The sequence below is a fragment of the Arachis ipaensis genome, chromosome B05 (assembly GCF_000816755.2).
Source record: "Arachis ipaensis cultivar K30076 chromosome B05, Araip1.1, whole genome shotgun sequence".
Taxonomy (NCBI): domain Eukaryota; kingdom Viridiplantae; phylum Streptophyta; class Magnoliopsida; order Fabales; family Fabaceae; genus Arachis; species Arachis ipaensis.
In genome coordinates, this window is record NC_029789.2 from 90,577,779 (window position 1) to 90,590,941 (window position 13,163).

The 13,163-nt window shown below is 37.1% G+C and overlaps 1 protein-coding gene across 3 annotated transcripts; it reads left to right on the top strand.

Annotated features, from left to right (window-relative positions):
• Positions 3,994-10,272, top strand: LOC110272209. 3 transcript variants are annotated; one of them, XM_021124136.1, is made up of 8 exons: positions 3,994-4,353; positions 7,877-7,981; positions 8,152-8,524; positions 8,637-8,872; positions 9,155-9,370; positions 9,490-9,582; positions 9,672-9,773; positions 9,868-10,272. In XM_021124136.1, exons 2-8 carry the CDS (start codon positions 7,934-7,936, stop codon positions 10,270-10,272), a joined length of 1,473 nt encoding a protein of 490 aa, XP_020979795.1. In that variant the 5' UTR covers positions 3,994-4,353; positions 7,877-7,933. The 3 variants fall into 3 exon arrangements, with proteins under 3 accessions (XP_020979795.1, XP_020979793.1, XP_020979794.1); XM_021124134.1 differs by having other exon boundaries at positions 7,877-7,968; XM_021124135.1 differs by having other exon boundaries at positions 7,877-7,968; positions 9,490-9,561.

The following is a 13,163-nucleotide window of genomic DNA, read 5'->3' on the forward strand; positions in this document are numbered from 1 at the left end:
TGTTTGATGCCTCTACTGGTAGTGGTATCAGCCCAAACACATTTGAACAATACCACTGTGAAGGAACAACTGTAATTCAATTCAATTATGTCCACAATTTTTCCATAATACGGAACACCACCAACAGCCACTCTATTGTCACGCATGCTTGCATAACTTCTTGTATTAGATGATACATATACTCCACTATTTTGTGTTTTCATCCCATTTTCCTTTGTTAAAGTTCTAAACTTGTACCCATTAACATTGTATGCCCCAAAACGTCTGGCCTGAATCATGGGACCGCACGCAAGCAACTGCAGGTCTTTCGATTGATGCGTACTTTCCATAAGAACCTGAAACCACATAACATTCATGCTTTATATTAAAATCGGTTTTCATATACTACTATTTCCAGGCCAAAAAAACATTGGTCAGGTTAGTATTCTCTCAACCTGATGCTTGAACCACCGAGAAAATTCTGCATGGACGACACTATCTATCTTAGCTTGCGACCTTGTCTCATGACGCAAGCTTCGCTTTGTCTTTTCCCTAAATGTACTTTATTGGAGAGAAGAAAATTAGTCCAACTAGTCACTGGGAGCAAAGAGTTATATTGGTGTTTTATAAATACATGCGTATACTTACTCAAGGAACGGAACCACGGCATCGCAGTTGACTAGCACATGACGATGAGCTTGATGTTTTTCCATTGAAGTGAGTTCGAAATGCGAAACAACCCCTAATGCTTTTCCAATAGCTGGGAACATACTTTCCCCTGAATTATGAAGAACGTCAACGGGCTCATCATCAACTCGCCCTGGTCGGTTGATTCTAGTCTCAATATTATCCAGATACCTAGAACAGAAAGTTAGGATTTCCTCAGATAAATAGCCTTCTGCAATTGAGCCTTCCGGTTGTGCCCTATTACGAACATATTGCTTCAGACGTCCTAAATACCTTTTGTATAAATACAATAAAAATCTCAGTATATACACAATTAATTGAACTGAATGTACTAAAGGGGTTTACAAGCAAGCTAACCTTTCTATTGGATACATCCACCTATAATGTACTGGTCCACCAAGAGTAACCTCATCAATGAGATGCACGGTAAGGTGAACCATGACGGTGAAGAAGAATGGAGGAAAAATCATTTCCATCTGACACAAGGTTTGCACAACATGATTCTGAAGTTCAGCAAGCTGCATAGGGTTTATGGCTTTCCCACAAAGTTCTCGGAAAAATGATGACAAATTTGCAATCACATTAGACACCAGACTCGGAAGTGCATTCTTCACCAAAATTGGGAGTAATTGTTCCATCAGAATATGACAGTCATGACTTTTCAACCCAGATAACTTGCGCTGTCACAAGTCAATACAACGAGCAACATTGCTAGAGTAACCATCTGGAAAGACCACATTCTGCAAAGTCTTCAGGAATACATCCCTCTGTGAATTTGACATCGCAAATATTGCAGAAGTATACTTACCACCTTCCCCCGGCCATAATTCCAGCCTTATACCCATGCATTGTAAATCCCTGCGAGCTTTAAGATTGTCTTTTGATTTGCCGCTATCGTTTAAGATAGTGAAGACCACATTGTCACACACGTTTTTTTCTATATGCATCACATCGAGGTTATGACGCAACATCTGGTCCTCCTAGTACGGGAGGTCAAAGAAAATACTCCTCTTCTTCCAATGCGATTCATCTTCATCCGCATCCTGACCATTGCGTCTTTTTTTGGATGTCACGCTTGAACTCTTCCCAAATGAAACGTGCACATTAGACTGTTGCCTCAATACATCTGTTCCGGATAACTTCTTTGGCGGATCTCTACCTTCAACCCGCCCGTCAAATCTATTCTGGTCTAGTCTGTATTTGTGTCCCTGATTTAAAAAGCGTCGATGGCCCATGAAACACCATTTCTGGCTGTCTCTCAGCCGCTGTGGCTTAGCATCCAAGTTACACGTAGGACAAGCTAACCCACTGTGCGTATTCCAGCCAGATAGGTTCCCCAATCCTGGAAAGTCGCTAATAGTCCACATCAGTGCCGCACACATCTTGAAAGTATTTCCCTCTTTGGCATCATAGGTTTCAACCCCATCCCATAATTGCTTCAACTCATCTATCAAAGGCTGCAAATAAACATCTATGTCGTTACCTGGCATTTTCGGCCCAGGAATAAGCGTGGATAGAATCAAAGATGTCTGCTTCATGCAAAGCCAGGGTGGTAGATTATACGGAATAAGAATCACAGGCCAGATGGAGTACTTTGTGCTCATATTCCCAAAAGGATTAAATCCATCGCTCACCAAGGCTAGGCGAACATTGCGTGGATCCGCGAAAAAATTAGTATACTTTGCATCAAACTTTTTCCATGCTTCAGCGTCCCTTGGATGCCTAAGGAAACCATCGTTATTAGACGCCTGTTTATGCCATAACATATCACTCGATGTCTTGCTGCACATGAATAACCGCTGCAGTCGTGGTATGAGGGGAAAGTAACGAAGACTCTTGGCTGCTATAGGTTTTCCTTTTCTCTTTACTGGTACGTTGAGCCTAATAATAGAACCCTTTTTAGTCTTCTGCTTCCATCTTGAACACCCACATTTCTTGCACCTAGTCAGGTTCTCATCATCACTTCGGTACAGCATACAGTCATTTGGACAAGTATCTATCTTGGTGTATTCAATACCCAACTTTCTTATTGTCTTCCTAGCTTCATACACTGTCTTTGGGAGTTTTGCTTGTTCGAATGCGTCGCGAAGTAAGTCAAGAATCATTGTTATTGCCTTGTCACTCACACCATACATACACTTGATATGATAAAGCTTCACTAAAAATGATCATTTGGAGTACTTTGAGCATCCGGGATATAACTCCTGCTCTCCATCTGACAGTAGATCGTTAAAATCCCGCGCCGCGCGACTTGGACCTTCATACAAGCTCGGTAACACGTCTTCATCATCTTCTGCATGCTCGATTGCTGTGATGTCCTCACTCCTATTTTGTATCGTGAAATTGAATGCATCGTTGACCATTTGGTGCATTTCATTCACTTGGGATATCAGATTTTCATCTTCTCGTCCCAATCCAGGCCTCTCTTCAACCGGATTCTCACCATGACGCACCCAAATAGTATATCCAGGGGAAAATGGTCATAACAACAGATGGTCGTATGCATCCTCTCTTGTTTGCATAAGTTGAAACCCGCATTTAGGATATGGACACTTTATCATGCCATCGGAGGATGCATTCGCAAACGCAAAGTCTAAAAAAGTGTTCAGTCCTTGCCTATATTCCACACTACCCCGTGACTTTGAAATCCAGGTTTTATCAATATCTAGTATAGTATCAGAATATATCGAACTAATTAATAGTGACGTACGAGATATGAGAAGACAAACTGGTAAAAATATGCATCCATCATAACTATGACGATATAGTTTTAGCTAGCAACTTAGTTTTAGCAAATTACAGTTGATATGAAATTTAAAGTTTCTGTGAGTCTACTTTAAAGTGAACACCGTGTAACTAATGTCTTTATTAAATATGTCATTACTTCAACTTGTTTTAACTAAATTATTGTGTAGGTGTCATGCAACTTGGTTGAAATTGTTTTGGTTTTATATTAACTATCATCGAAAAAATTAAATATTACAATCCAATAATGATTTCAAATTTTATGTTACAAGAAATTATAAATTCAAATCAATAAATTATATTTTATTCTCAGCCACCTTTTAATTTGGAATAAAAGTTCCCTTACAGTCTTAATTTAGATATATGGTGCATTAGTTGATTATCATTTTTAATTAGAGTTGGTCAAACTGGATTTTGAATGAAAGTGATCTTGTAAAATTGATTTTGGATAGAAGTGAGTTTCTGCCAACATAATTTATGTTTGGCAATTCTATACTAAAATTGATTTTGATAAAATGAATTTGTTTGGATAATATTAGTTAAAATCACTTTTAGATAGAGAATTTGTATATTACTTGCAACCACCGTCACCTCCACAGTCATGCTCCACCGCCTCGTTTTATCATCTCCCAGCGCTCTCTCTCTGTAGTGGATGGCGTCGTCTGGTCATCGGAGCCAGGATTGAAGATTCGTCACCGCCGCCGCTGTGGAGTTATCTATTGTCGTCCCCGGCGTCGAGTTCTCTGTTCTCCTCATGGTCACCGCCGAGCTTTCTCCTCTCCTCGCCGTCACTGCCGAGGTATCTCTTCTCGTCGCCATCACCGCCGAGGTCTCACTTCTCCTCACCGTCGCCGTCGAGGTCTCACTTCTACGCGCCGTTGCCGTGAATCTCTCTCTTTGTCGCCGTCAAACCGGCTCTTTCTCTCTCTGACCCTTCATCTGGTTAGATTAAAGACTGCTTCTTAAGTTTGTTTGTTCTTGTTTTGTTGATCTGTTTTTAACAATTCTAATTTACTGATTGAGTTGCTGGGGTGGCTCACTGATATACTGTTGCCGAGATTTTGTTAATATCTGACTATTCTGAGTTGCTGAGATTGCTCTAATAGTATTGTTGATTGTTTTTTCTTGTGTTCCTCTGGTTATCTAGTCGGCATTAAGCACAGTTTATTGAATTTGATTTTGATCTCTTGCTTGTTTTATTATGTTGATTTGTTGCTAATAATACTATTTGAGCTGTTGATACTGATTCTGAATTGTATGACATCTTGTGAATTTGGTTAAATTTTATATGCTATTGTTAACATGTTTTTTAGTTGTTTATTTTTTTTTTTGGGTTAAAAATTTAATTTTTCAAATGCTGTTTATTTTGATTTAGACTGATATTAGAAAAAGTATAAAAAGAGGGTTCAAATAGTACATACATGAGACATAAACAAACAATGTGACTTACCTGGTTGAAGATCCATATAACTAGCTATTGGTGTGATAATTAAGGAGTTCAACAAACTGAAAAACAAAAACCAAGGTTCATCGTTAGATATAAAAACAATTTAATGTGAAACATCTCAAAGTAGCATGTATAAAAACATTTACAGAGAAACCCAAGTAGAGGAGAACCAGAGAGGTGAATGTGGCTTCAGAAATGATTAAGTGCTGAACTTGTGTATACTGATTGTATTGCTTTTCAGTGAAATTTATTTAGTTGAATAAGCACGTTTATAACATTTGAGAATCACAGATTTTTATAATTGATTATCTCAACAAACTTTTGAAATTCCCATAAAGTTCTCTATTTTTATGTTATCCTAACCGTTTAGCTCCACTTAAATTATGCAGGTGGTACATTTTACTTTTATAAAGATACAATGGTTAACTTGTTTAAGTTAATATGGTAACTGAATAACATATTTGGTGCAACAACTAAGGAACATGTAAATTGCATAACAAAAATTTAAAAGTGATTTGAAAATACTCTAACAAACTATTTGAATTGATTAAGTTAAATCTGATTTTCAAACGGTGTTGTGATCTGATTGCATAACAGAAATTTAAAAGTGATTTGAAAATACTCTAACAAACTATTTGAATTGATTAAGTTAAATCTGATTGTCAAACGGTGTTGTGATCTGATCCCATTTCTTCTCATTTTCTGTTGTATACATAAACCCCAAAATTTCGATTTTTTTTAAAATAAAAAATACTACTAGTTCGTTTTGTTTTTGTTCATTCGTAAAGTTATTTTTCCCGCTTTCTTTCATTCTTCCAGCGATATGTCTGCATTGAAAGAAGATCAATGAGAAACCTTGTTTCCTTGTTCACCTGTTTGTAGCCCGTTTATTAGGTAAGCTTCTTCTTCGTCATCTTCATCTTCTTCTTCAGTCTAATTTCATGGGAAAAGGGTTTTAGCTTTCTGAAGGAAAACAAAAGGGTCTAACTTTTTTCGCAAAGGTCTTTCCGAAACCCATATTGTGAAAGTTTGCTCCTTTGTGTGAGAAAGTGAGCTCTGTTGTTTTTTATTAGTGTATATACATATATTTTAGAAATCCTCTCTTGTTGTGATTCTCATTTAAAGTGTGATGATCTATTTTAAAATGGATATTAAATATAATGGAAGAAAATTAAGCTAAAAGTCAAAATTTGAACAAAAAACGGAAAGTATTTTAACTATGAAATACAAAATATTTTACTAAACAACACAGAAACTTATCTTTTTAATTGTGTTTTTTTCCTTCTAGTTCTTTGTTGTTCTGGTTTTTTTTTGTTTTGCATTTTCTGTTTTTCCTCCTGTTGTTCTTGGTTTTCTTTTAGTGAGACAAATAAGAAAATAAGAGAAACAGAACAAAAATTAAAAAAAATGGGAAAGAGGGAGAAAGAAGACAGAGGTTACATGTTGAAGAATAGAGAAATAAAGGGGTTCGAAGCTACTAATTGCACTTTTCGAAGCTACTGATTGCACTTTGTTATATAGTTAGTTTGTTATAAAATTAAATTGTTCACACCTTATTTTTAATTGTTAAATTATCTGTCAGCAAACGTATTAATTAAAAACATATAATAATGTTGATGAAAGTTGGCAAAGATATCATTATTATTCATAGTTACAATTCAACGACTATATAGATACAATTTTTATTGATATTCCATGTCAGGTAGTATATGTCTTTGCAAAATCTTTAATTATTCGGACCCTTTGTATTATTGACTGCCATGCTATGAAGGGCAATTCTGTGTGGTTGCATATGGTATGGCGGGATTGTGATAGCATCATAGTTCACCTTGTTTATGCTTCTGCTCCTTACAAACAGTTTCATGAAATACCCTAACGGGACAACATATCTAACTCTCGTTCCTGTTTCTTTGCACAATAAAGCTGATCCTATAAAGTGGATTGATCCTATGATTTCACTTATTTTTGTATATAGTTATAAATATAGTAAAATATCGCTGTGCCTGAATAGAATCCAGTGATGCAAAATAGAAATTAACTGCATCAATTTATTCAATGTTTGTGAATTTGTGCATGGTCTATACCATGATTTGGGTCTGCAGGACCTCACCGTGCAGACTAATCAAACTTACACTTTTTAATTGCAACAAAGCTACTTTTGGTTATGATTGAGTCATGAGTACTTTCTTTCATATCATAGATTTGTTTTGTGAGGTCTTTGGAGTCTCGATAACTCAAATTTGACATTATTTGTCCTTGTTCACTACGAATTCTCTGATCATGCCAAAAATAATATAGTAGTATTTTGTTTGAGAAGGAATTGGCTTGCTGCTAGATAGATTACTTCTACTTGTAGCTGTTGAAATAAATAATGTTGATTATGATTCTTGATCTTCATTTCATTTGGTTGCTGCTTGGATTTTTGAATATTTGGATTTTCCTGTTTGTTACATTCTCTTTCGGCACAAACTGTTTACCAAGCCGATTCAGTTCCCTTCTTGTGTTAATTTTTTTCATATTCTAGATTTGTTTTGTGAGGTTTTTGGAGTTTCAATTACTCAGCTTTGACATTATTTGTGCTTGTTGCCTATGAATGCTTTGATCATGCAAAAATAATATCAGCTGTTATTGTATTCCAAATTGCAATCATGAAGGTCCCTTTTGGTCACGTGTAAATTTGGAACATGTTAAATTCAACATTGATGCTGCATGTATTGTTATTAGCCTCCTTCTTCATTTATACATACCTTTCTATAACTCTTAGGTTTGGTGTTAACATTAAAACAAATTAATGTTTTTTATTTTAAACTAATTTAATTAGACTTAGTTGATTATTTTGTTAAATTATTTAAAAAAACTTAATTCTAATATTCTATCAGTTTATGATGTATCATGTAATGTGTCTTATTGTGTTCCATATATATTGCATAATTTTTTATTCCCTATTTTTGGGGGTATAATGTGTATTCTCTATTTGTTTTAAGCATTTTTTTTATGCTGTGTTTGTCATGTGACTAGTGTTTGTAAGGATGCCTAGGAAACCAAGGTACAACATTATACGGGAACCCCCGAAAGATGCCAGAACTAATGCCAGTACTGAAGAGACAACGGTTAGTGTTTGTGGTTAACATTTCTTGACGTAACCTTATGTGAAAATTATATGACCTTCAATTGTATCATCGAACCCCATTAATTCTTCTCCCTGCAAAATTATTAGTTTATAAAATAAAATAATTCTCAATATTAATTCGTTTTCTAAGATATAATTCCAAATAGTTTCACATTGCGTTAAGGTTGGGACCACGACTAGAGGAGCTCAGACATCGCAGGAGGAACCACGTGATAGGGTTCCTCCGATATCATCCTCAGCTAATAAAGCTCCGGCTTCACGTATGAATGAACCATTTCGTGCACCGCGCATCGATCATAGGAATGCACAATCGAGTACTGCCGATGAACCTCAAACTCCAACAGACAACATAGAGACTCGGCATCGCGTGGAAGTGGCTGATCATGAATTAGGGGATGAGGATTACGACCCAGAGGAGGATGAAGTTCCGTCATTTGATGACCACATCGACGACTTGTTTGCTGCCCAAGAAGTCGAAGGTCAGCATAACAACAAGAAAGCCAAATATACAGATTTCTGGGAAGTTACTGTTATCGGTAAACAATTTTTCCTCCCATTTTCGTAAACAGTGATCTTTATAGTCCTTTACTTCTATTTTTCTTTTGTGCAATGATTAGAGAGTAATTTTGTTTCCCATACACATCTTAGAGGACGGTGTGAGAAAAGTTTCTAAGCTGAGCGTGAAGGAGGCTATAGGCCTCCCTTCCAATACGAAGATAGTACTCCAGTTTAACAGTGAGCTGCAACCGATTAGTCAGGCGGCAGGATTACTGAGTGGTTTCATAGGGAGTTTGGGTGCGGATTATTCCCAGTTCCCCATACACTTAGAAAGTTGGAAGCTGGTGAGCAAAGCAAAGAGGGATCATGCGTACGACATGCTTAAGGTAGAACTTTAAGCTTCTACAATTTAAGCAATTTTAGTTTTCAGTTTTTTTTTAGGTCTTTTGCATGGGTAATTTATATGGTTACAAATATTTTTATATTGTGTTTTTCACATCATTATTTAAACACTTCTCATTTATACGTAATTGCGATTGCTTGTACTGGATTTGAGGGTCATACTTCAACAATTTAAATTAGCCTGTAATGGTTGTGGCATTTCTTAAATATATCAATCTTATACTTGTTTGTTGGTCTTCGTTAATGACAATGTAAACTAATTGCAGCGGGTCTTTTATTATGAGGACGATGCCGGAAGAAAAATAAAGCGTGATATTTTGAAGAGGATAGGAAAGAACTGGAAGGATTCAAGGCACCACTTGTTTCATAGGTGTTACAAACAACTAAGGACTTATGAGGAAAATCTTCAGCATCACCCGAAAGGAATAGACAAAAATGATTGGAAAAAGTTCGTTGACTATCGCCTGAATGAAGAAACGCAGGTAAGCCTTGGTATATTCTATTATTTCCACATAAAAACATATGTATACATAGTAATTCCCTTACAGTTTATATTCATCATATCTTTCTCATCTGCATTTGTTTTGTTATTTGTTCATAGAAAAAGTGTAAACAGAACACTTTAAATTGGAGCAAGCAACTTTACACACATACTGGGGGCTCCAAAACCTTGGTAAGAAAAAAAGACGAAGTGGTAATAAGTCATCATTTGCATTAAGATTTTGATTAAGCTTCTTGGAAAATTTTTTTGTTTACTAAATTGTGTCAATATCAACGATATAGGAGAGAGAGCAAGGAAGGCCCGTTGGTAGAGGAGAGTTGTTTATCATAACTCATAAGAAAAGAGATGGCTCGTATATCCACCCTGATGCGCGTGTTGTTAGTGTAAGTCATGTTTGAAAATTTGAAGCAATATATAGCTTACTGTATATATGGTGCTACTGTTAACTTCTTTCTTTCCAATGTTGTATATTTGTAGGAAGCAATTACGAATGTTGAGAGGCAGGATGGATCCTCTAAGCACATTTCACAGAATGACTCGCTAGCACAAGTTCTCGGAAAGGAGCACCCAGGACGAGTTCGTGCCCTAGGTGCTGGACCATGTCCCACCCAAGTCTTTGGTAACGCTGCTGGACAACCGTCGGGTTCTGCAGAGTCGAATGCAGAGGATAAGAGGATGATTGCAGAATTGACGGCTAAGTTAGAAGAAGAGCGGGCGAAGAGACAGTCAATACATAAGGTCTTGGGATATGTAGTCCAACAGTTAGGAGGCAATTTGCCAGTTGAGATTGCTGAAGAGCTGCCTTTTGTGGGCGGTACACCGGACTCGTCATGCGCAGGGCCATCTGCATCTGGAAATCACAACCCGCAACAAAAATCTTGAATTTCAGAAAACCTTTTAGTTAAGGTTGACAAGTTCATTTTTCCTGCGGACTTTGTAATCTTGGACACTGAAGAAGAAGAAAACAATTCAATCATCTTGGGAAGGCCATTCTTGGCCACTTCTAGGGCCATCATAGACGTAGAACAAGGAGAATTGACTCTCCGAATGCATGATGAGAGTGTCACTCTGAGTGTATTGCCAGAAACACAGTTCAGTGATGAGAAGAAGAATTGTATGGAACCTGACAAGGAAGAATCATAGTTGGAGGAAGGAATTAACAAAATAGTTAACAGCAACCTCCCAAGGCAAGAGATTGTGCAGAATGATGCAGAAATTCAAGAAGATATTGGAGTGTTAGCCACCAAGAAGAGAAATCTCCAAAGTAAGCCTACGGCCAAAGAAGCAAGATCAACAAAAGAAAGGAAGAAACACAGAAACAAAACAAAAAGGGGTTGGAAGAACAGAAAGATTCCAACAGAAGGGCTTTCCAAAGGTGATAAAGTGCAATTGATCTATCAACAACTGGGAGCAAGCCGACAGACTGATGACTACTACACTGTCAGCAATATACTCTCATTAGAGCATGCTGAAATTGAACACCAAGGAACAAAGAGGAGGATCACAGTTAGGGTGGACAAGTTGAGGCACTACAATCATCAACCACCATAAAAGAAAGCCCCAGTGTCAAGCTAGTGACATTAAAAGAGCGCTTGCTGGGAGGCAACCCAACCTGAGGTAGTTTTCTTTTCATAGCCTTTGCAATAAAAATGTTGAATAATTGGTATGCATTGCAAGGAGCTAAGTTTGGTGTTGCACACCAAAACAATTTAAGGGAGAATGAAGAATTCTAAGTTTGGTGTTCCACCAAAACCTCATTTAAAAGCACATTCTCACCTCCTGCACAATACTAGCTCCAAGCAATCAAACAGATTATTCAACTACTTAACTGCTTTCTAGTTTTAACTCCATAACCTTTAGCGAGGACACAAGATTTTACATATAGTTAACATGTTGCATCAGAGGAAGTGGCAAGGAATTAATTTTGGTGTTCCCACACCAAATTAAATCCAAAAGCCACACTCAATTCATACATATTAACCAGTCACCTAAGGGCTTAAAAAGCAAGCAACTTTTGAGAATTATGCAGGAAACTAACCGCCAATTGAAGACATCATGCACCACAACTAAAAAGGGGTACAACAAAAGGAAGAACAAAAGAACTGCAAACCAATAGGTTGTATCTATACTTAACTCTTGTGGCTGAAAAATGCTTCGACTGATGACTTGCTAAAGTGTTCATCTAGTATAGGCAGGATCACTCTTGGCAATAAGAAAGCTAGTCTAAGTGTGTGCTTGTGTGTTTACTTTCACCTAACTAAATGCATGCTTTGTCCCCTGCATCCTTAATTCAATAAAAGAAATGTTTGGAATGTGAAATGAGATAGTTCTTTGTTAGCTGGAAGTACAATAATAGTGAGTGGTGGTATGAATGCATGATTGTATGATAGCTCACTTTTAGGGAATAAAAGAACTAGACTGTCTCCTTTTAAGTAGAAGGTAGCTCACTGTCTATGAATCTCAATAAAATAAAAGTCCTAGGTTAAAAAGAAAAACAAAAAGAGAAAAGAAAAAGCCAAAAATGGCAACAGAACAAAAGAAAAATAAAAAGAAACAAAGCTAGACACCAATAGCTTGAACCTTAGAATATATGCCTGTGGTGTCTTTGTACTAGGATCTGCTTGGATTATTAAGTTCTTTGGAGTGCATCAACACTTGGTGACTTGGGTTAACTAACCGGGGATCATCAACTGAAAGTCCACTATCAAGAGCAACCTAACTATAAGGTATTTAGTAACCCAAAGAGGTGCTGGGCATCAATGTTCTAAGAAGGAATGTGAGCCATGTGTCTATAGTGAGTAATGTGTCAAGCATAAAGAAAGAAAAGAGCTTGTTACACATGACACTGAACTAAAGCTTATAAAAAAAAAAAATAATAGTCAAGGACAAAGGAATAATGAGAGGTCATAGCAGTATGTTGCTTGATGCTTGAAGGAGACTTTCTAGGCCTAAATGTCAATAAGAAGTGAGTATTTACATATCTACATAGAATCCAATGAGCTACCAATAATACTCTGCTAGCATGAACATCTTCTTCCATTTCATTCTTTCTTCTCAATAATTCTTTTCTTGCTTGGGGACAAGCAAGCTTTAAGTTTGGTGTTGTGATGACAAGTCATCTTAGCCTAGTTTCACTAGCCTTTTTCTGTTGTTTTCAATTGATTTTATGCACCTTCTTGAGCCATAAGTAAGCCAATTGGGTAGAATTTCATGTTTCCTTTGATTCAATCAACCATGGATAAATTAATGCAATTTCATGAGATTTTGTGCTATAACTGTCATATATTATGAAAGAATAACAATCTCATGATTTTGAGCATAGCTTTGATGTCTTTGATTGATTGATGATAGGTAAAAAGAGCTTTGAAGAAGGTTGAAGAAAGAAGGAATGACAAAGAGCAAGAGAGAACAAAAAGCTTGAGCCAAAGCTTACCTCAAACTTTAGCTCAAACTTTTGGAGGAGCTTGACTACACCCTGGAGGGAGCAAAAGCTTGCGCCAACGTTTGACCTCAAGCTTTTAGGCAAACGTTGGCACCACAACAAACACACCCTGGAGGGAGCAAAAGCTTGTGCCAACGTTTGACCTCAAGCTTTTAGGCAAACGTTGGCGCCACAACAAACACACCCTGGAGGGAGCAAAAGCTTGCGCCAACGTTTGACCTCAAGCTTTTAGGCAAACGTTGGCGCCACAACAAACACACCCAGGGAGCAAAAGCTTGCGCCAACATTTGCCCTCAAGCTTTTAGGCAAACGTTGGCCAAGAGGCATACAA

Excerpts from the sequence above, each read along its gene's own strand:
- LOC110272209 (XM_021124134.1), top strand. The coding sequence starts at position 7,888 with ATGCCTAGGAAACCAAGGTACAACATTATACGGGAACCCCCGAAAGAT. Across the intron at positions 7,969-8,151 it reads CCAGTACTGAAGAGACAACG|GTTGGGACCACGACTAGAGG; the intron begins GTTAGTGTTTGT and ends CATTGCGTTAAG. Across the intron at positions 8,525-8,636 it reads CTGGGAAGTTACTGTTATCG|AGGACGGTGTGAGAAAAGTT; the intron begins GTAAACAATTTT and ends TACACATCTTAG.